This window comes from Periplaneta americana, chromosome 13, assembly GCF_040183065.1.
Source record: "Periplaneta americana isolate PAMFEO1 chromosome 13, P.americana_PAMFEO1_priV1, whole genome shotgun sequence".
Taxonomy (NCBI): domain Eukaryota; kingdom Metazoa; phylum Arthropoda; class Insecta; order Blattodea; family Blattidae; genus Periplaneta; species Periplaneta americana.
In genome coordinates, this window is record NC_091129.1 from 102,892,454 (window position 1) to 102,913,406 (window position 20,953).

Genomic DNA, 20,953 nt, shown 5'->3' on the forward strand with positions numbered 1-20,953 from the left:
TATCAAATTTGAAGGCTAAACTCCATTCAAGGCCTCTTCTAAATTAGGAAAGAATTGATTCATTGTGTCTCTCGTTATGAATGCTCTGGATCGATTCTGTTTTCACTCATTCTGCTTGAGAGCTCCTTATTCCTAGTTAGGAATCCACGAAACCACTCATTTCCAGGACGATTATTCGTAAATCTTTTCTCTTTTCATTTCCAGTTGAAGTAGTCCTGAACAACATCTCTTACATCCACTTCCTTCAAGGGAAATCTCCGAATGGACAATTTTCCATTCCTTACTGCCCGAACAGCATTATCCAAGTGAACTGGATTGTATCTACCACATCTCCATGATGGTCCCATTTTTTCTGTATAGGTCCATCCATGATCGGTGTTACCCTGGAACTTTTCCATTTCCCATGTTAAGTGTTTTAATTTCAAGTAGGTATGGTCTAATAATTATCCAACTTACGAATAATATAAGTAACTAATTATACAACACATTTTAACTCTCACCTACGTCACAAACCCTTCCAGTGAAGCAGTAGAACTGAAGTTACACAAGGATATTATAGCAAGCAGAAAAGACTTGGCATCAACAATGGAAAATGAAACTTAATTAATACAGCTGCAAACCTTCACGCAGCTGGTTCATATCAGCCACATTATTAGCTTCGTAAATAATGTATTGTCCGACATACCTCACGATATAATACAACAAGAGCTACAATCTTTTAATGAAAAAGCAAAATGATCAGTATTATAATATTATATCGGAATTACCCCAACTTACGGTATCAACTCTCTGAAGCCACGTCATGACAGCTTGTTGAACAGCCATATCAGTGTTGAATCACTTACCACCTAGCTGCTTCTTCAACAGTCCGAAGGGAAGGAAATCATTGGGTACCAGGTCTTAGCTGTAGGGAGGATGATCCAGTACTTCCCATCAAAAGCGCTGTTTTGCACCATATATCTCAACAAGTTGACAATGAATTTTGCTGGTGAGGTATTCTTCAGACACAAAAATCGGATCACACTATGCACTTCCATGTTTTGACCATGTTTCGACCGTGTTTCTGTGCGTGTGGCCATCTTACAACTGATATTGCGAGTGTCTGACGCAACATATGCAACATCTAATGGCTGCGTGATAAAGCTGTGGTCTGCTGCTATGGCCCTGGTGGAAAATTCGAACTAGAGGGGGAATATGTCACCTGTGAGAGCTCTTGTTACCTTACTTTTAGACTCACCCTCGTATGTTATGTTATGTTTTATTTTATTTAATGACGCTCGCAACTGCCGAAGTTATATCAGCGTCGCTGGTGTGCCGGAATTTTGTCCCACAAGAGTTCTTTTATATGCCAGTAAATCTACTGATATGAGCCTGTCGCTTTTAAGCACACTTAAATGCCGTCGACCTGGCCTGGGATCGAACCCACAACCTCGGAGATATAAGGCCAGCACTATACCAACTGTGCCAACCAGGCTGACTCCCTTGTATGTAGTACACCACCAAATGTAAGGACTTGATTTCGCCAATTCAGTTTTTTTTTTTTATCTGTGCAGTTCAGTGTACAATTTTCATTTTTGTAAGTCAGCATGCATGTTACTATTACAGAGTAAAATTTTAATTGAATGCTTTTCAACGTTTCAGTATACTTTTTAATCCATATATTTCTTTATATCATTTTTCAAGTAGTTTCACATATAACATTTTAGTAATTAAAATTTGATTCTTGTAATAAAAATTAGGAAGTACAGTAAAGCTTTTTTTTTTATGAAGTCCCAGCAATAGTCCTATACTTTCCATATTGATTTATTTTGCTTGTTCATTTTTCGTTTTTACGTTTTTTACACTTACACAATTGTATTTTGAACTCCAGAAAATACGAAATTCCATTTATACGTTCTAAACCAGTTTTGTTCGAAATTAGGTTTACCGTGAAAATGTAAAAACGCGAAAATACAACATATGTTCATTGTTACGATGCAGCCCATTTTGAAATTCGTGAAAATTCGAAGCTGCCTATGCTTTCCTACAACAATATTGTGTCATTAAATGGCGCTGTTACTGCTTTAGAAACAGTGAAACATTTTGTAACACACCATGATATAACTAAAAAAATTACAAAAGAGTTATCACAATTTGGGAACAAGGTATATTCCTTAGAAGCAAGCAGTTCAAAATAACTGGACGTTTTTTAAATAATCATGTGTTATTAAATGAAGATGGTAAATCAATATAACATTTTCTGGGTTGGAGTTTGAGATGTAAGATATCAGCCAACTTTGGCACTAAGCTGTTAGGATTTTGTACAAATAATCTTACATTTTTCAAGAATATAATGTTATAAATCTGATTATTATAGACACAAAGATGACTTAACTGTGAAGTTATATTCTCTTGTGGAAATTTTACTAAATTGACAACTCATTTTCCCCATGTAATCTTAAAATACAAATCAGATATTATCAAATGTCATTTCAGTTATACGTTTTTCTCACTTATGCGTTTTTTTCTCCAGACCTTCATAAAAATGTGTAAATGAAATTTTGCTGTAATTATAAAGCTTGAACAATAAGAAAAAGAACCCATAATTTAATCGAAAAGACTATGTAGTATGTTAACCTTGCAGTTTATTAATATTTCTTTGGAAATTTGTCTAGAGGAAAGCAAAACAAAATGCAGAAGATTGGGAGTACTATAAAAGATAATTAGCTACTATTTTTCATGATTATGTTTTTCATTGTACTTAAAACTGAAGGGTACACAGGAATAACGATCAAGGTCCATTTTAGAAAGTTTCGAAAAAAACGAATTTTAAAGTTTAAGTACCTAATACTTTGTTATGTGTTTATTTAATAGAAATTGATGTAGTGGAATGTCAAGAACGATGATTTCTTATTACTAGCTAGACCACATGATAGTACTTCCTTTCCGCTATAAGATGGCATTATTAACTCAATTTCGATTTTTGATGGACCTTGATCGTTTTTCCCGTGTACCCTTCAACTGTTGTTGACAGGCTTTGTACAGTACATTGCATTTACAACACGCGGGCTGTTTATAGATTATTGTTACAACTCATAATAGAACCAATGAATTACAGCCAATTTCTCATAACTCTTCAATCTTTATAACCATGGATATGTCAGAATCATCGCTTTCAATCCTTTTAGCCACTGTATTGTATCAAATATATTATAAGATCAACTTTTATTTATAATTTTATCAAAATAATACTCCCTTGAATGTTTTTTTGTTTTTTAATGCCAGGTGTTTGACAGTAATGTCATTTGATCTGTTGCACTCCAATATTTTTCAAAGACATTGTCATGGTCAGCCACTGAAGCACAGATTTTGAAGTATTCCGAATCCATTTCTTAATTTGAATTGCACAATGGGCAGTTAGGGGACTGATATATTCCAATTCTATACAGGTGCTTGGCCAAACAGTCATGGCCTGTTGCCAATCTAAATGCAGCTACAGTCGATTTGCGTGGTAAATCAGGAATTAACTGTGGATTATGATGCAGATAGTTCCATTTTTTCCCTTGAGATTGTGTTATCAAATTTTGTTTGTTGAAGTCTAGGTATGTAGATGTAATAAATCTTTTCACAGAGTAATACGTAGATTTAGTAGCAGTGCTGTCCTTCTTTGCTAAAGCATTCACATTCTCGTTTCCCAGGATTCCACAATGGAATACGCTTTTATTGAGTGTTATTAATTGAGAGAACACTTTTGTTATTTCTGCTGTTTGAGATGAAAGTGTGTGTCTAGAGACTATTGATAGAATAGCTGCTTTGGAGTCTGATAATATAACTGCATTCTTAAATTTATTGATATGGCATAGAAGATTCCTTGAATGTTTGAATGTATAATATTGACATCTTGGGATTACTTAATTACCTTTTGGCCTACAGTTGAAATAAAATGCAAAGCTCTTGAAAAATAAATTTACTCTATATTTTGAATGCAAAAAATTATACAGTATTTGCAATTCTAAAAATGTGATCATGCAAAAAAATAGTACGGTATGCAGTAGAATGTTAAGTGCGTAACAAATTCTCGAAAAACAAGTTTAGTCTTTTATAACTTCTCGATTCTTTTATAGTGCAGTAATCACAATATACAATATAACTTAAAGTTCTCAGATGACCAGAAAAAGGGCCCATAAGTAAAACTCGTGTTTTGAGATATGAATGGTATAATGTTTTGTTTTAATTTTACTTAAAGAAGACTAAACCTCAAGAAAACTAATATAGTTACATAAACTAAGTGCATCTTTAGGTACATAGCACATAATGTGCAAGAACTTCTATTTTGTGGTCGACAGAAGATCATATATAAAATTAAATAGTGTCAACTGTTATGCATGCAGAACAGGTTGGTTGATAGAAAAATATGTATATTACTTGAACATGGAAATAGAAAACGCACACAATTAATGTCCTGTTACTCGTAAACAGCATGTATAATAACTTCATTTATATTTCCAAACAACTGCACAATTTTAACTGTTCAGATTATTTTTACCTATCTGCTTGTATAGCAATCACCCATTTCTCTCAGGCCATTACCGCAATAGAGCATTGGGCAAAGACTATTTTTTTTCTGCTTAACAGTGCTTCATCGAAGGAAAAGTGTAATAAAAGTTTTCTTATATTAACATGTAGAATCACCTCTTACATTTTGGTGCGGAGGTTACCATCCACCCTGTATAGAACAAAAAACAGAAAACCATATAAAAAAATAAACCATGGGAACAGATAAGGAACACCTGGAACAATAATATTCACATCCAGTGAGAAAGGATGCAGTAGCAATGTGTAGACTCAGCACACACCATGATAATTTGGCAGGCCATTTGCACAAAATTAACAACAAGGACTCACCAGCATGCACCATCTGTAAAGACCCAATCTTCATCACGAAATAGACCACCTACTTCAATGCTGTTCACTAGAACACCATAAGAGGATAGAATCAAATTTACTAGAAATCTACTGGCATACGAGAAAGAATCGCATCTAATTGGAATTAAAAAGAAAGTTTCTTATTCTGGGTATACATATTTTCTTTCTTACATCCTGTTATATTAAAATTTAACTTTGCTCTGTGAATGTAACCTTAAAATCACATAATAAGCTGCTAAACTTATATAAGTGGTACAGCACATTCTACTGAAAAGAAAAGCTTTCTTCTGTTTCGCATTTTAATTTTATTGCCTTCTTCTTTTCCAATGGGATCATTCTGGTATTATTTAAACTATTCTCCTTCGAGCACCCCAATACAAAATTATGTCTTTGTTTACATTATTCAGTGCTGTACATTGACTGAAGTGGTTCAAATCCATTATGAGATTTGATAATCTGCATATGATGCAGTTGTGAGAATCTAAAATGTTGAACCAGTGTAAGTCCTTTGCTAGACAGTTGTACCACAGTTTAGTATATACAGTTGCGAAGCTTGGGATGATTTTTGCATTTCTCGCAATAGTTGCTAGCCGCTTGGAGCGCTGTGGGTACTAGGAACAATAGACTGTGTCACTGTATCGTGATTTAATATAGGCAGACCATGTGACTCGCTTAACCCGATCACAGAGGGTGGCGTTTCAACCATATAAATTAGTTGCAATGCATAAAGAGTAACATATATTTCTCTAAAATGTAGTGTAATTGCATTAATAAATTTAAAACAATGATTATGAGATACTTTAGACATAATTCACTTGCGAGTTAAGGTGTAATATTATTTTTGGTGTGAAAATTACGTTGTTCGTATGTGTAATACGTGACTTTATTTGGATTAAATATTGCGAAATTCTTGTACATTCATTTATGCACGATTCAATAATTTTCAGTTGCACTGCATGGATATTTAGATATGTTGAAATTATAGGTTATGTTTACTGTACCAATACTTCAATATTCGCGTTTATACATTATAATTAAGCATAATGTTACGTGTGATAACTTGTAAATGCAATTTGTCTCTATTTCAGTTGTATTTATTCGTTTCTTACGGTACTCCAATCTGAAGTCTGATTAATGTACTATGTTAGTAGGCTAAACTAGCGCAGAGGTAGTCCCTTTGTACTCATACTCCTTGCATATACGGATCTGTGACAGGTTAGGTTTCGTTAGTTTTGGCTTTTATTATGCCTTGCTTATACGATCACCTGCACCTCCACAAAAAATCTCTTATAAATTCAACGATTTTCACTTCCGAAATCGCAGGCACTACCTCAGCGCTAGTTCCTCTGCTTTATGAGTGCTGCCTTATTGGCCTTCGGACACTTGACTATATTGAAATACTGTAACCTCACAGTGCTATTACTAGAGCAACTAGATTTACAAAGTCTCCACTGCCCTACCATTACATATGTAGGCCTATGTTATGTCATATGGAAATTATAGGTTATTATTTATATTCCTATATTCGTAATTATACATTATAATTAAGCATAATGTCATGTATGATACGCCACACATTCAATTTGTCTGTATTTTAACACTACAATCGAGTACGTACTGAATTATTGTATTTATCTACTTCCTAAGAGACGAAGTAACACAATCGTACATACACTAATTTCATAGGAGTGGTATGGTAAATTTTCTATCTACAATTAAGGAAGGTAGATGTGCTAAATTAAAATCACAATATAAATTATTTTTTATTAAACCTCAAAATAGCTTCCATTCTAAACTTAAAATGTTGATGCGAATAGATTATGTTAACATGTAAAATTCTCTTCACATTAAAATAACACAGTTTTGTAATTATTTCTGCAACAAATTATACAATAAGAAGTAAACGGAACTTATGGACACGTTACACTAAATCAAAAACTTAGCTATGATATGCAATAAAGTTATAATATAATATTTCATTGAGCTCCATACACTGAAATAGAAAACCCGAACATACATTATCGTCTGCTCGGGAAAGGGTCTGTGCTGAGGTGATAGTAGCGATCCTGGTGGTCAGCAACTATCTATATATGCATATTTATTAAGTATTGAGCTACGCAACTGTATATACTAAACTGTGGTTGTACCCTGTCCTGAATCGAAAAGCTGCTACTGCTTCTTTTTTTTTCTTCTGATTTTTAATCAGTAATGTTTCTATATTTTTCCAAATTTTATCCTATACTAAGTTATTTCAGTTCGTTGCTATTTACTTCTTTGATCAGAGGATGTATTGACTATTGTTTTTAGTCAGGTTAAATGTAGGCTGTTGTTTTGCTTTGTTATTCTGTTCCCTTCTTTGCAAGATGATCGACAAGTTCATTTCCATACAGCCCTACATCTGACAGAACCCATGGAAAATGTATTTTCTTATCCATTCTAATTACGTAATATTTTTACTGGCATGCATACTTTAGTTTAAATGTAGCAAAGTACATTTGTAAGATCGACAGTAGTTAATGATCTTGCTTGCTTCTTCTTTTGTGACTTCAGTAGCAATGTTAACATCAATTTTGCTCACTAAGAATATTGAACATTCCACTAGTGAAATCTTCACAATTGACGTTAATGCCAGATTGACACAGTGATAAATTTCTACCGTTTAATCGGTTGTGTCTCAACATGACATTTTCATCCTCTTGTTCTTAGAAATGGTTCTCGCTTTTAGAAATGGATCTGTTGTTTTGAACTTATTTACTGGATTTTGCATAGCTTGTGTATTTTGTGCTGGTTCTTTTGAAATTCTCTTTGGCATTCTTTCACAAGTCCAAGTAGGTCTGTACCAAACAAATGTGCTGTTTTAAAATGTATTTATATCTTTGCACAGTGCATAGAAATGAATTGGTTGTTTCACGAAACATAATGTCTTCATCTACTGCATGTGACTGTTGTGTGGGAGGAAATACAAGGCAAATGTCGCCTGTCTGCTCTACAGACAGTAGCCAACTCATCAGTTCCCACTTCTAAGTCAAGCTTACGAATGGTCTTTTTGAACCAGAATATTCACAGCTTGTTGATGATAACGAATTGGCAATGAAAATAATTAGGACAAAGCAGAGAGAACCGAGCTTAATGATGTAGTGATTACCATGCCTGTCTTGTATTTGGAAGGTCTGGGGTTCAGCTCCAAAGACCGATTATTCGTACTTGGGCATTTCGTAATTTTCCAAGTCTACAGTCGAATACCTGGAGATTATGTATTTCGAAGGGCCATGATTTGTTTTGTTCCCAATCTCGTAACTTTTATCACCAAGGGCCTGGATTTTGGTGTCCTAAAAATGTTTTAAAAATGACCTATAAAATGACAGAAAAATCCCAATAAAATGACTTTATCAACAAAATGGTTGTTGAAGCAGTTTTGTTTCAGGAATCCGCCCCTGAGCACGAGTTATACTCTTTCAGGGGTGAGCTAAAATTTGATCTGTGTATACTTTGTTTTATGTTACAAGTATTAGCAAAATAAAATAAATAAACAAAAAATATGTAATTTGTGTATATGTTTCTTGACCGGAGTTAGTTATTTAAAAGTAGGTATGCCATTCTTTGAATGGCTTTATTGAGATCAGTTGTGATTGCTCCTGTGTGGTATCTGGTGGGAAACAGTTGACAATAAATTGGTGTAAACAATTGAAAGTAGATGTTAAAAATACTTTTCACACTGGTATTAAAAGTACTTTTTGCTACCGTATAATAGTCAATTTTTAACACACCCAGCATTAAAATATATACTACCAACGATATGATTCGCATTCGGGAAGTCTTAGGTTCGATCCCAAATGCCGACCAATGTGGTCGAGGTTTTTTCCGTGATTTTTCTCGATTGAACGTAACTAATTTTCACTTAAATAAAGGTGAATGCCAGATTGGGTCCCAAATTACCAGAAAATAATAGACATAGCACAACAGCAACAAGCATTCCCTACAGTCGGTGGTATATGCAGAATTTTATCAAACAAATCATTGTTAAAATTGTTTACAATTTACATTATCGATATTTTAGATTTTGTGTATTATTATTATTATTATTATTATTATTATTATTATTATTATTATTATTATTAATGTTACGGTTTATTTATTAATATTATACTATATTCTAATAGGACATTTTCATGAATATCCTTATAAAATCTTTGAAACGTAATTTTTTCACAGCCATCCAATTTGTAACAAGCAACAAGTTAAATTTCATATTGTTTCAGCTTTATTTTATTACAAGGTCGGTACTAAGCGGTGAATCTCCCTATAATAAAGATAGCATTGTTATAATTTGAATGTACCAGAACACCAAGCACAGGGATTATATTGAAGGAGGGGTAGGAGGACTATGCCTTATGTCGGTGTAGATTTTGTTACCCTGACAGGGAAAAATTAAAGAAGGGAAAACGATTATGGAGGGGGGAAATCTAAATATGCGAATTTTTTTAAACTTCAAAAGCGGGGTTCAAACCCGGTACCCCCTCCCTTTTTGTATGTCCCTGCCTACAATAAACTACAGATGGTCAAGATAATATCACAGTCTAGTATATACAATCACAAGTTTGAGTTGTGAGGGTGCTAGGAACAATAGACTGCAGGTACTATTTTGCATTGTCTGTAATGAAGCGATATTAGCGATCCTAGTGATTAGCAACTATCTATGGATGCATATTTATTACGTATTGAGCTTCGTGACTGTATATACTAGACTATGATAATATTATGATCTAGGAGTTAAAAGCGGCTGTAAAATAATAAATACGGGTAAAAACAGTCTACTTTCTAGAATGGCTGTGTAAAAAAAAAAAATACATTAAATCTCTTAAATGTAATACATAGGAAGACATCTGATCTACACTATATTCCTCGAACAAGCTTAAAAGAACTTGACAAACCCAAAAACTTGCAATGAAAACTAGAATTAATTCTGCATATAATAATTAAATTCTACAACATAGGGGTCTGGAGACATTTTGGGCTCCTCATTTCATTTCTCTCTTCGTACTATGAAAAGAAAAATCGAATTAATCGCCATTTTGTGTTCCTGATTTGAAATAAAACTTCCGTTCTTAATAATTTTTTTTTATTAAAAACTTTATTTCATGTGTGTCACTCCCATAAAATTAACATGTAAATACATGAAGAAATTCCGTCCAATATTGTGGGAGAAATTGCTGCACACAGACTATGCCCAAAGCCATTTTTTCGGTATTATTTGATATTTAGGAGGCGGATGTTAATAACCTAAAAATAACTGAAAATGACCAGTAAAATATCCTTATATTCACATAAAAGTGCCCTAAAAGCTTAAAAAAAATGACCTTCAAAGTTGATAAATTAAAGGCAGGGTTTTGTATTTGGACAGATAATGAATACAAAAAAGCTGATAGCTTTTAAAAGAAATCAGAATTACTCTCTTGATTCTGTTTTTCTTATATTAAAAAATTAATTCTCAATTAAGTTAATATAAATTCACGGGTGACCATGATTATACTAAAACACAGAATAAGGTATGATTTTTAAACTAAAGCAAAACTTGTGAAAAGAAATAATGCTTCAGGGCGATCTTAAACTGCACAGTGTCATTGTTTGCTTTGGGTTAAAATAAAACTTCATTGACAGTGTCAGTTATTATTGCCTTCATTTTACTTATATATCATTGATTAACTTTGCAACGACTTATACATTGGACAGACTGGAAGATCATTTCAAACACGTTACAAGGAACATATCACAGCCATAACCAAACTACACAACAATTCAACCTACACAGAACACATCACAAACTCCAATTGCAACTACAGCAACATAGACAAAGACATGAAAATACTACACCAGCCAAAAAACCAGAAACTTGACATACTAGAACAATATGAAATATATGAACGTACAAAAACACACCTACATCACATCCTGAACACTCAATTCAATTTCAAAACACACACCTTTTTCGGCACAATCATGAACACACTCCACCACAACAAGAAACCAGAAGATAGCACAGAATCTCCACTAAACTTTAGACAATGAAGAACAACACTTCGAAACTAGTTACCAGGTAAATTTCTAAATATTAATACAGACTTGAAGAAATTGGAAAGTTAATCAGTGTATTATTTCTTTTTAAATATAAACTGTATTTGATAAATGCATGTGCAACACATAATTGCCATATGTTATGTAATACATTAATGTTTCTCTTACTAAAATTTTTATGATGGCTTATTTGCAATTGATGAGATAAAAAATTAACATATATATATTTTTTTAATTGTTCATTTTTATTTTGTTTCCTCCTCTCATGCATCCTTACTCTCTACATAGAAAGAAATGTTAAACACTTCCACGCACTTGGTTTTTGTGTGCTTGCGGGCTAAAAGCTGAATAATAGTAGGCCTAGTAGAGTGCAGTGAACTCTATATTTAGAGGTAAAATCTACCCTTGCCACATTATTTATTGCTTATCGAATCACTGTGATCACAGACTAGAGGTCAGCAAAAAAAATATTAAGCAGTGGAAAAACAGCATTTATGATCTGTATGTAAGATTGCTGGAAAATAAAACGAAATTTAAAAAAGTGCTATACAAATCAATAAAAATAAAATTGGAGAAAATCACTTCTAGTGACTTATGAAAGAAGTGACCTAATGAACAAAACTGGCAAAAAAATGAAACATAAAAATTTCATATTTTGTTCTGTTATAGCATAAAATGAAGTACTTGACATTTCTTCAACATCTGCCCACCTACTAATGCTGAAAACGTGTATTTTTTTTAAGTCTCGAAATCAGTCTTTTGCAGCATCACAATGCTTTCACTTATACTTTGCATAGTGCGAAGTATAAAATTGTCTTATGTCTCTGACACATGACACACTTTATACTTTTTATTTAGAAATTTGTTCATTTCCCAGCTTCTTTAGCTGGATATTTGAATATGATATCGAATGACCCAATTTTAATCCTCGATTACTCATAAATTTCGCAATAAAATAAGAAGAAGAAATAATTTTAGGCATAAATAATTTATTGGACTTTAATTATACATGTTTGGCAAAATGCCTAAATTAAAATGTATCCAAAACAAAATGAAACACGATGTATAGAAAAATGTTTATTACATTTGATACTTGCCCAGAACTATTTGTTTCTTTTCTGGAAATTTTCCACCTGGTGTTCTTAACCAAACATAAGCGAAAGAAATGTGACTAACTGGCAAGTAAGTGGCCACATTTCTATAGGATGATGAGGTGGCCCGTTGTCAGCACTGGGCCGTGTGACTCACCTCGCTTGGACTGGGAGCAGCTGTCTGAAACAGATGCACTGAAACGTGTTTCACCTTTCACCACAATGTTAATTCTTTCCTGTCACTCTACGGCATGCCTTCGCGACAACGAGAGAAATGTGTTACATGACAATGCATGTGGTTCCGCTGTTCGATTTAGGAATAGGAGAATGCAGAGTACTCTTCCAACTTGAAGACCAAATGTTTTACCTCTACTTGCCTCTCTAAGATAGGAGTGAAATAAATGTTACGGAGAAAAAGGTAGTATTCAGTCCTATATTAAATAGGTATGGTGCTAAATTATACATATGTTTTAAGTTCAATATTCCGTGTATACATTAAAGAATACACCTCTTGAACCTGGAGTCTTCTTTCTGCCGATATTAGAACCTGTTGGGTGGTATCATCTTTCAAAACTAAAATGCAAATTACCTAATTCAACAGGCATAGTAAAGTACATTCACTCTTAACTGTAATACTCATAAAGAATATTTAATAATTTGAGTTTTTCCAGATTAGTTTACTGAATTGATTTTCTCTTAATATGTTGAACAGTGATCATATTTAAATATCTAAATAATTGTATTTTAATTTATAAATGATAGTCCTAAAAAATTATCTTTATGCTCGACCATGCCGAAATGTAGTAATTATACACATGGTAGCAGTCCTATAATGCATGTCATTAGAGTACACCTACTCATTAAAGTACAGGTCTTCAGCCAATGACAAGTCAGCTTTGTACCATTATATCGATTATTCTCGGATATGCAATCGACAGACAATTAGCGAAAAGTCACGGAGGCTGGAAATCCAATACTGTCGCAGAAGGTTATGTTCTGTTACTATAATAATTAGCGTTAATTGATAATAATATTCAAATAAATTCAATTTGTCATCTCGTTTTTCATTTCTAAATCAATTTCCAGGTCATATCAGAGTAATGTTCATTCTTATTCTGTGCCAAGGTCAATGACATTCGACCTCGGAAAAAATCAATACTTTCGCGCCTGCGCACATCTCACAATTCAGGTCAGTTCGCACATAACCATAAAAAGACCTAATTTTCAATACTTTCAAGTTAGAAATATAGTCGAGCATAAAAAGTCGTATGAAACTTGCCTATAATGGTAATTAAGACACTTGTATGAAAATTATGAAACTCGCTTGCGCTCGTTTCATAAATAAACATACTTGCGTCTTAATTACTGCCATTATAGGCTCGTTGCATAATGTACTATTACATTTATAATATTCTCAGCGTAACTGATTACTTAGATAAGTTTTAATGGTATTATTTCACATTATTATTATTATTATTATTATTATTATTATTATTATTATTATTATTATTATTATTATTTCACATGCAGGAACAAAACGAAATTAATTGGTACAATCACTCGATTAAATATTTCAATTTTTTTAATTTGTTTATTTTATGACACTTTATCAACTGCTACGGTTATCTAGCATCTGAGTGAAATGAAGGTGTTAATGCCAACAAAATGAGTCCAGGGTCCAGTGCCGAAAGTTACCCAGCATTTGCTCTTAAAGGGTTGAGGGAAAATCTTGGAAAAAACCTCAACCAGGTAACTTGTCCCAACGAGGATTTGAACCTGGGCCGAATTGTTTCGTGGTCAGACATGCTAACCATTATTCCAGTGGTGAATGTAATTATTTGTAAGGTATGCATTTTTATTACTTACATATTCTACTTGCTCTTTATTTAGGAAACTAGTATACAATGTTATGCTTTATTGCACGAGTCAGTGTTTTAGCTTGTTTTCTGAATTTGACGAATGTAATAACTGTATAACCTTATAAACGTGTTTCATAGGCTACCTTTTTGTATTATTTTTGCATTATAAAACAATAACAAAATATCACGAAGAAGAAAAATAATAATAATAATAATAATAATAATAATAATAATAATAATAATAATAATAATAATAATAATAATAATAATAATAATAATTGTTGTGCTGTTCAAGAGTTTAAAGGATTGTTAGGAGCAAAATTCTGTTGGATTGGTCCAAAGGAAGAATTTGACTCTCAACATTTATCATTACAACTTTAATTTAGCTTTAGGTAATAGAAAACTATTGTAAAGTATAAATTCCTTAATATAAGCATAAACGTGGAATATTTAAAAGTAACTTTTTCATTGTTAAGATAATTGTTATGAATTTTATTTATGTTATTAATTACAATTTAATTTATGAGTGTATTACCAGAAGAGGAGATAATGCTGAGGGATATGCTACTGGAACTAAATTACAGCTGTGGGCAGTATGGGATGAAGATAAATGCAAACAAGACGAAGATCATGGTTATCGGAAGAAAAATAAAGAAGGTAAATGTACGAATTCGAAATAAGGCAGTGGAACAAGTGGACAGCTTCAAATACTTGGGAAGTACTGCAAGCAGTAACATGAAATGCTGCCAGGAAGTCAAAAGGAGGATAGCAATGGCGGAGGAAGCTTTTAGAGCAACTTCTGTGGACCTCTGAAAAAAGAACTAAGGAAGAGACTAGTGAAGTGCTTTGTGTGGAATGTAGCATTGTATGGACATTACGACGAAGTGAAGGGAAGCGAATAAAAGATTTGAAATGTGGATATGGAGAAGAATGGAGCATGTGAAATGGACAGATAGAAATTAAGCTGTGTGGGTGAAGAAAGAATGATGCTGAAACTGATCAGAAAGAAAAAAAGAAATTGGTTGGGTCATTGGCTGAGAAGAAACTGCATACTGAAGAATGCACTGGAAGGAATGTGAATGGGAGATGTGTTTGAGGCAGAAGAAGATATCAAATGATAGACGACATTAAGATATATGGATCATATACGGAGACTAAGAGGAAGACGGAAAAAGGGAAGATTGCAGAATGCTGAGTTTGGCCTTGGGCAGAAAACTATGAATGAAAAATGAATGGGAAAGTTATTAAATTATGTTGGTCCTTGTTTAATACAAGCTATTTATAGATTAGTTTTATGTCGTAAAGTTTCTTTCTTAAAAAAGCGCAGTCCCTATATATTTTTGTCCTTTTATGGCATTAGGATTTATAATGCGATTAATTTATGTGGCAGTGTAATTAAAATCCGAAACTGCTCTGTATTGTAGGAGGTTTCTGCTTGGGTTTGGAATATGGCATCAGGAAATTAAACACGAAGTGAAGGAATGAAATGCAGGGACAGTTGCAGACAGGGGACACATGGACGTCTAGAAATAGGAGAAAGATTGAGAGTAGGGGAACCCAGTCAACCATCTGGGAGGGACCACATGGCAGACAGATGTAGAGAGAAATGGAGGTAGAGAAAGAGAAGAGAGACATGTAGACAGAAGCACATTGCACAGAGTTTGGTTTGCGTTGAAGATTGACACTTCACATTAAGAAATGTAGCCCAAACGTAGTGATAAAATTGCTCTAATAATAGAATTGGAGACTAGATGATGTTGGATATTCAGTTTGTGTTTGATGCCAAGTAGTTCATAAAAATATATGATAATAAATTGGAATTATGAAATATGAGAGAAAATTCAACCTACAGGGATATGACGTATGAATGAGTGAATATCAGATAAATTAATTTGGGTGGAAAGGTTACAACAAATTTGATGGAATTCACCTTAGGAGGTGTAAAACGGGACTGTGTCAGGATGTATTTCAGCAACTGATTGAGTTTTTTTGTCATTGATATATTTTAGCCTTAAGTTCAGTGAATAAAATATGTTTATCTGCCTTTATTCAGGAAAATTGACAGTGTGATTTCATCGCAATATTTTAATTATGTGTAACATTTTAAAAATTTGCTTGAAGTGATCGTGATGATGATGATCATCGTAGTTTTTGCATAATACAGAATGAGTGGATCTTATCAGATTCCATCTGTGTTACAATTCCATTTTATTCCATTGACATGAATTTACGACCTGTGCAACATGTATCTAAAATAACTTTCTCCCCCATTTTCGACCATTGTCTCATTGTTGATGAGGAGTATGTCTTTCTTACACCGAGTATGGGATCTGTGGTGAAACAAAAATGTCAGAATATTCTTTGAAGTACTTTTTTCCACTTCTGTGATATTTAGTATAATGAAATATAGGTTCCTTTTTCAGTTTTTGTAATATATTTTCAGTCTAGCATTGGTTTAAAAGTATACATTCTTTATATTGTTACTATTAGTTATTTATTACTTGAATTTAATTACTAAGTATACTATACAAATTTATTCAGTTATTTCAACTTCATGTGTGTTTTTTCCTCTTAGGAGGCATATACACCTTCGGAAGTCGAAAAAGTGATTATTTTTTTGTTGAATGGATTTTCTTCAATAGTATAGCAAAAAACAAATTGTTAAATACCTCTAATACTCTTGGAGTTATGACCTAAAACGTGAGACTGTGTCAATTGACTTGTCCCTATATATGGACAGAACTTCTCATCTTCGGTAAGTTTGGCACTTATTTCCCGTAACTAATAATATACTATAGTGATTCCGAAACCGTTTCCGTCGAAACTCCACAATTCTTGAGATACATTTGTGAAATTTTGCGTGCAACTGTTATTTCATACTGGTGAACAAACCTTGTTTTATCATTTCAAGTTCTTTTTTCATTAATGATGCTTTATGTAAAAAATATTTCTTATTTATATATTCAACTGCAAAGTGCAGAATTTGTTAACACATTCTGAATAAAGTAGAGAAGAAAGCATTAAGGAATATATAAAATTGTACAGGATATGAGAGAAACCAATTTTTTCTACACAAATTTCACCTCCCCCCTATTTAAACATACAGTGAAACTTCCCTTAACGGACACTTCCCACTGCGGACATTTTAAAATTCCCCTGCAAAATAACATTGGCCCTTATGATACAATTCTTCCAAATAGCGGACATTCTCAATAACGGATGCGGACACTGAAATGTATCACCCAACAACAATTAAAACTTCCAAATAACAGACAGCGTGAAAGAAAAAAAAAAGTAGGTTGTAAATTAAACGGAATTCTAACGGAATTCTTTGCAACAATCATTATCGTGCATTTGAACGTTCTTGTACTTTATTGAAGGTAAGCAGCACAGTTGTTAGTTGTGATACTGTACGTGAGCAGTCCATACTTTCTTAGTTTGTCAGGTTGAGTGTTCGGAAGTACAATCACGTTAAAAATGTCACAAAAACGTAAACGTTTGTCACTAAAAGAGAAAGTGGATATTGTAAAGCATAGTGAGAAGGAAAAATTCGATCCTCACAAGTATTAACATTGTAACTCACTTTCTTCCATTTTTCAGGAGAAGCAAATGAATTTTAAAATGATCGTGTAAATCAGAGTATACAGATAGTAACAATAAGATTTTACATACGAATGGGAAGGTTTAGAGGTACAATGATAGTACTGGAAGAAAAGAAACAATTTAAGACTATATTAACTAGCATAACTCAAAACCATAAAAAATTGAGTTACAATGTTAGTATTTGAGGGTCGAATTAAGTGTTCGTGAGCTGGCCACAAAGTTTAATGTGGGAAAAACTCATGTTAGTGAAATTTTGAAAAACAAGGATGTTATTTTAAAATCATACACTGAGAATGCAAATGGGAACACAAAAAGAGCTTTTCCTAAAACTGAGGGGCTTGCCATTGACAATTTAACATATGAATGGTTCTGCCCTGCTAGTGCAAATAAGATGCTTTTATCTGGGACCTTGATTAGAGAGAAAGCCTTAGAAATTGCAAAAGAGTTGGGTAATTCTAATTTTAAAGCTTCGGGTGGTTGGCTAGACAAGTTTCGGTAACAACACAATTTCCTACAAAAGTATATGTGGTGAATCTGCTTCTGTTGATCCAGGAATTACATCTGACTGGAAAAGTAAGCTTACTGATAGCCCTATTTGTATTTTGATGTGCTGTATACATAGTGAACACTTCTCAAAAACGGACATTTAATTTTTCCCCAGCGGTGTCCACTATTGGGAAGTTTCACTGTATTATGATTATCCTTAACAATAGAAGTTTCTTGGGTCCTAAAAATTGTTTATTATTATAGAAACATTGACTATTAACTATACCAAATGCCAACATAAAATTAATTCAGGATATTACGTAGAAATTAAATGTTGAATTGTACTAAATTTATGCCAGTGAAAGGTGTGCATACTCCCTTAAATGTTCCGTTAAAAGAGAATTGAGAGTTATGAACAGATTTGCTGCTTGTTTTAACAGATATAAAAAGTAGCACAAATGGTGAAGCGGAAGTAACCTTTTTATGAAAAAAAAAAAAAAAAAGTTACCCAAGTCAGAGTAACAGGCAAAAACATGTTGCAGCTGTGAAGTTTTGCAATAAACCTATTTTTGTCAAGTTCAAACAAGGATATAGCTTCATTCCTATGATCGTTGTAATACGTCATAGCGCAAATCACTTGGAAATATTACCTTCTTTCATTTACAGTTTTAAATCGAATACATTAAAGTTAAATAATTGAGATTAAATTTTGAGTGAATTGGCCCATTTTTACCCGAATAGCTGGACAACATTTCCCACACTAGGGACTGCTGGTCAAAATGCTGGTTAGTGGAATTTGTACTGGAAAAATACTGTATCAAGACAGATTTGCTCGAGATATTGTTATTTTCTCTGCCAGCATTTTTTTATGTTTTTAAAATAATATTATTGAAGAAAAACGTTTATATTTTACATGTACATATTACATATGTTTATGTGTAAGGCGCCCTATAGTTATGAAGAAATCTTGTTAGATAAACTACATGCAAAAAACCATCTTCGTCGTATGGCAAAAAAAAAAAAAAGAAAAACAATATCACAACTATTTTTTTATATAATGAAAAATTTAAACGACGTCATCTTTTGCTGGACGTTTTAGTATCTGAATGATGATATTGTGTTTTGTAGACTAGGATTCGTTTAATGATCTCTGTCTAAATTAACGTATTATGGTACTAAAGAGTAGAATGTTATTTTTAAATTATAATGTCATTCGTTTATAAAAGCTGTCTCTGTATCATCAATTGGAATTAAGGAATCTACTCTACATGTCACACCACCTCATTTAAACAGTCCATTTGTTGTTACATTTACTACGTACTTGAATTCAAGTGTTTTAAATGTAGTTACCGTCACATTCTGTTGTTTCGTGGTTGAATACTTTGCATTTATATATCCCAGCCATTCAGAATATAGTACCCAAAAAAAACAGGTAGCTTTCTGAATTAATTACCTCTAGAGTCCAGATGTGTTGTTTGGAGCATTCTTTTCAGTTTCATCATGTTTTAAATCCAGTCATTCTTTTTTCCTAGTTATATTTATCAGGATTCGCTACATGTATGTGGCAGTGCAGCAGCCAGGAAGAGAGAGAGATGAGGCCAGCTGTGTCCTGATGTTTTGAGGCGACTCATCACTGTGCAATGACTCGACTCGACACGCCATGATTTGACTTGACTCCTCTTTTCGATCCTTGAGTTAAGCTATGGCAGGCGAAGCTATTTCCAGCAGTCACTGTGGAGATAGTGGGGCATTGTTGTTGCGACCTCATCTTCTTGGTTAGCCTCGCTGAGTCACACACGTACAGACTTGCCAACCAATTTGCCACATCATATTGGCACACCTGTGTAATCTTCTAGTCTTCTTACATAGCCCTTATTAACTGTTTTTGTTGGCTGTAACAGAGTATAACAGCACAGCATCTTTGATGGGATTTACCAGTAGCTCGTATCACAAATTGTGTTACAATTATAAGAGGGATTATTCTCGTTCAAAAGTGTACTATTTCTTTCTGGTTATTCTAGAAAACACATTGTCAAGCTAATCCTTAGAATCTGAGCAAAAGTAACACAGAGCAGTAAAACTATAAAACTATTTCATTTATGGTCTCTATATAACACAGTAAACGTTTATTATAATCTTAGTATTTATGTGATAGATAAAGTCTGTGATAGAATATTAAAAAATAAGTGTAAAACCTTTAAATAGCATTAAATTGAACAAATGTCGACTGCCTAATGCATGAAGGGTAGTAGTGGTGAGATGGTGACAACTATAATCGTTGATTAATATTTGTTGATAATAATTGTTAATAAAATTACAAAGAAATAAAATTGCCCAATTGTATTTACTTCAGTATGATGGCATTAAAAACGTAAGAGATCGGAGACACATAGTGGGTCACTAGCTATGATCCACCCACTGTGCTAAGTAACCTACCTACCTAGCCTATCTAACCTATGTTATGCTAAGAAACCTAGTTGCCTAGCCTATCTAACCTAAACTATGCTATCTACCAATGCAACATTATTTCTCCAAATATCTTTGTTAGAAAAATTGATTATTATTTATTTTGAATATTTTTACAGACGAGTTAACAGTTAATTTGTACCTAAGTTTGACTGAAATGTAGCCCCCCAGAGAGAGAGAGAGAGAGAGAGAGAGAAGGAGAGAGAAAGAGAGGGAGAGGGGGAGAGAGAGAGACTCCATTTTTCTGCAAAATTATTGTGTACAAACTATTAACCTTTTTCTATTTGATGATATGAACATTATTAAATTCAATGTATTGAAAGTGCTGCAAAGTAGGAACTACTGTAAAAAGGATGAGTTGAAATTGAAAAGAAGGAATAAAATTGAATATTACAATAAAAGAAATTAAAATAACATTTACTGATTTCTTAAAATATTATTTTAACAGGTCATCTTCGTTCATAATTATAC

The 20,953-nt window shown here is 33.1% G+C and overlaps 1 protein-coding gene and 1 long non-coding RNA gene across 5 annotated transcripts in view; one reads left to right on the forward strand and one right to left on the reverse strand.

The window, feature by feature from the left end:
- Positions 1-20,953, forward strand: part of LOC138712187 (mitogen-activated protein kinase kinase kinase 7-like) — a 166,683-nt gene that overhangs the window by 19,567 nt on the left and 126,163 nt on the right. The window contains exon 10 of one of the 4 annotated variants that reach the window (XM_069843691.1): positions 205-8,290. The exons of the other annotated variants lie outside the window; for them this stretch is intronic. Within the exon in view, the coding sequence (XP_069699792.1) occupies positions 205-338 (134 nt within the window). The 3' untranslated portion in view covers positions 339-8,290. Of the gene's footprint in view, positions 1-204; positions 8,291-20,953 lie in introns of those variants that run through there. 4 annotated transcript variants of the gene reach the window in all.
- LOC138712190 (uncharacterized) lies at positions 4,579-19,696 on the reverse strand. Its single transcript, XR_011335658.1, has 3 exons — positions 19,470-19,696; positions 4,885-4,951; positions 4,579-4,705 (listed from the first exon to the last, which is right to left on the reverse strand). It is a non-coding gene; the product is annotated as an uncharacterized lncRNA (long non-coding RNA).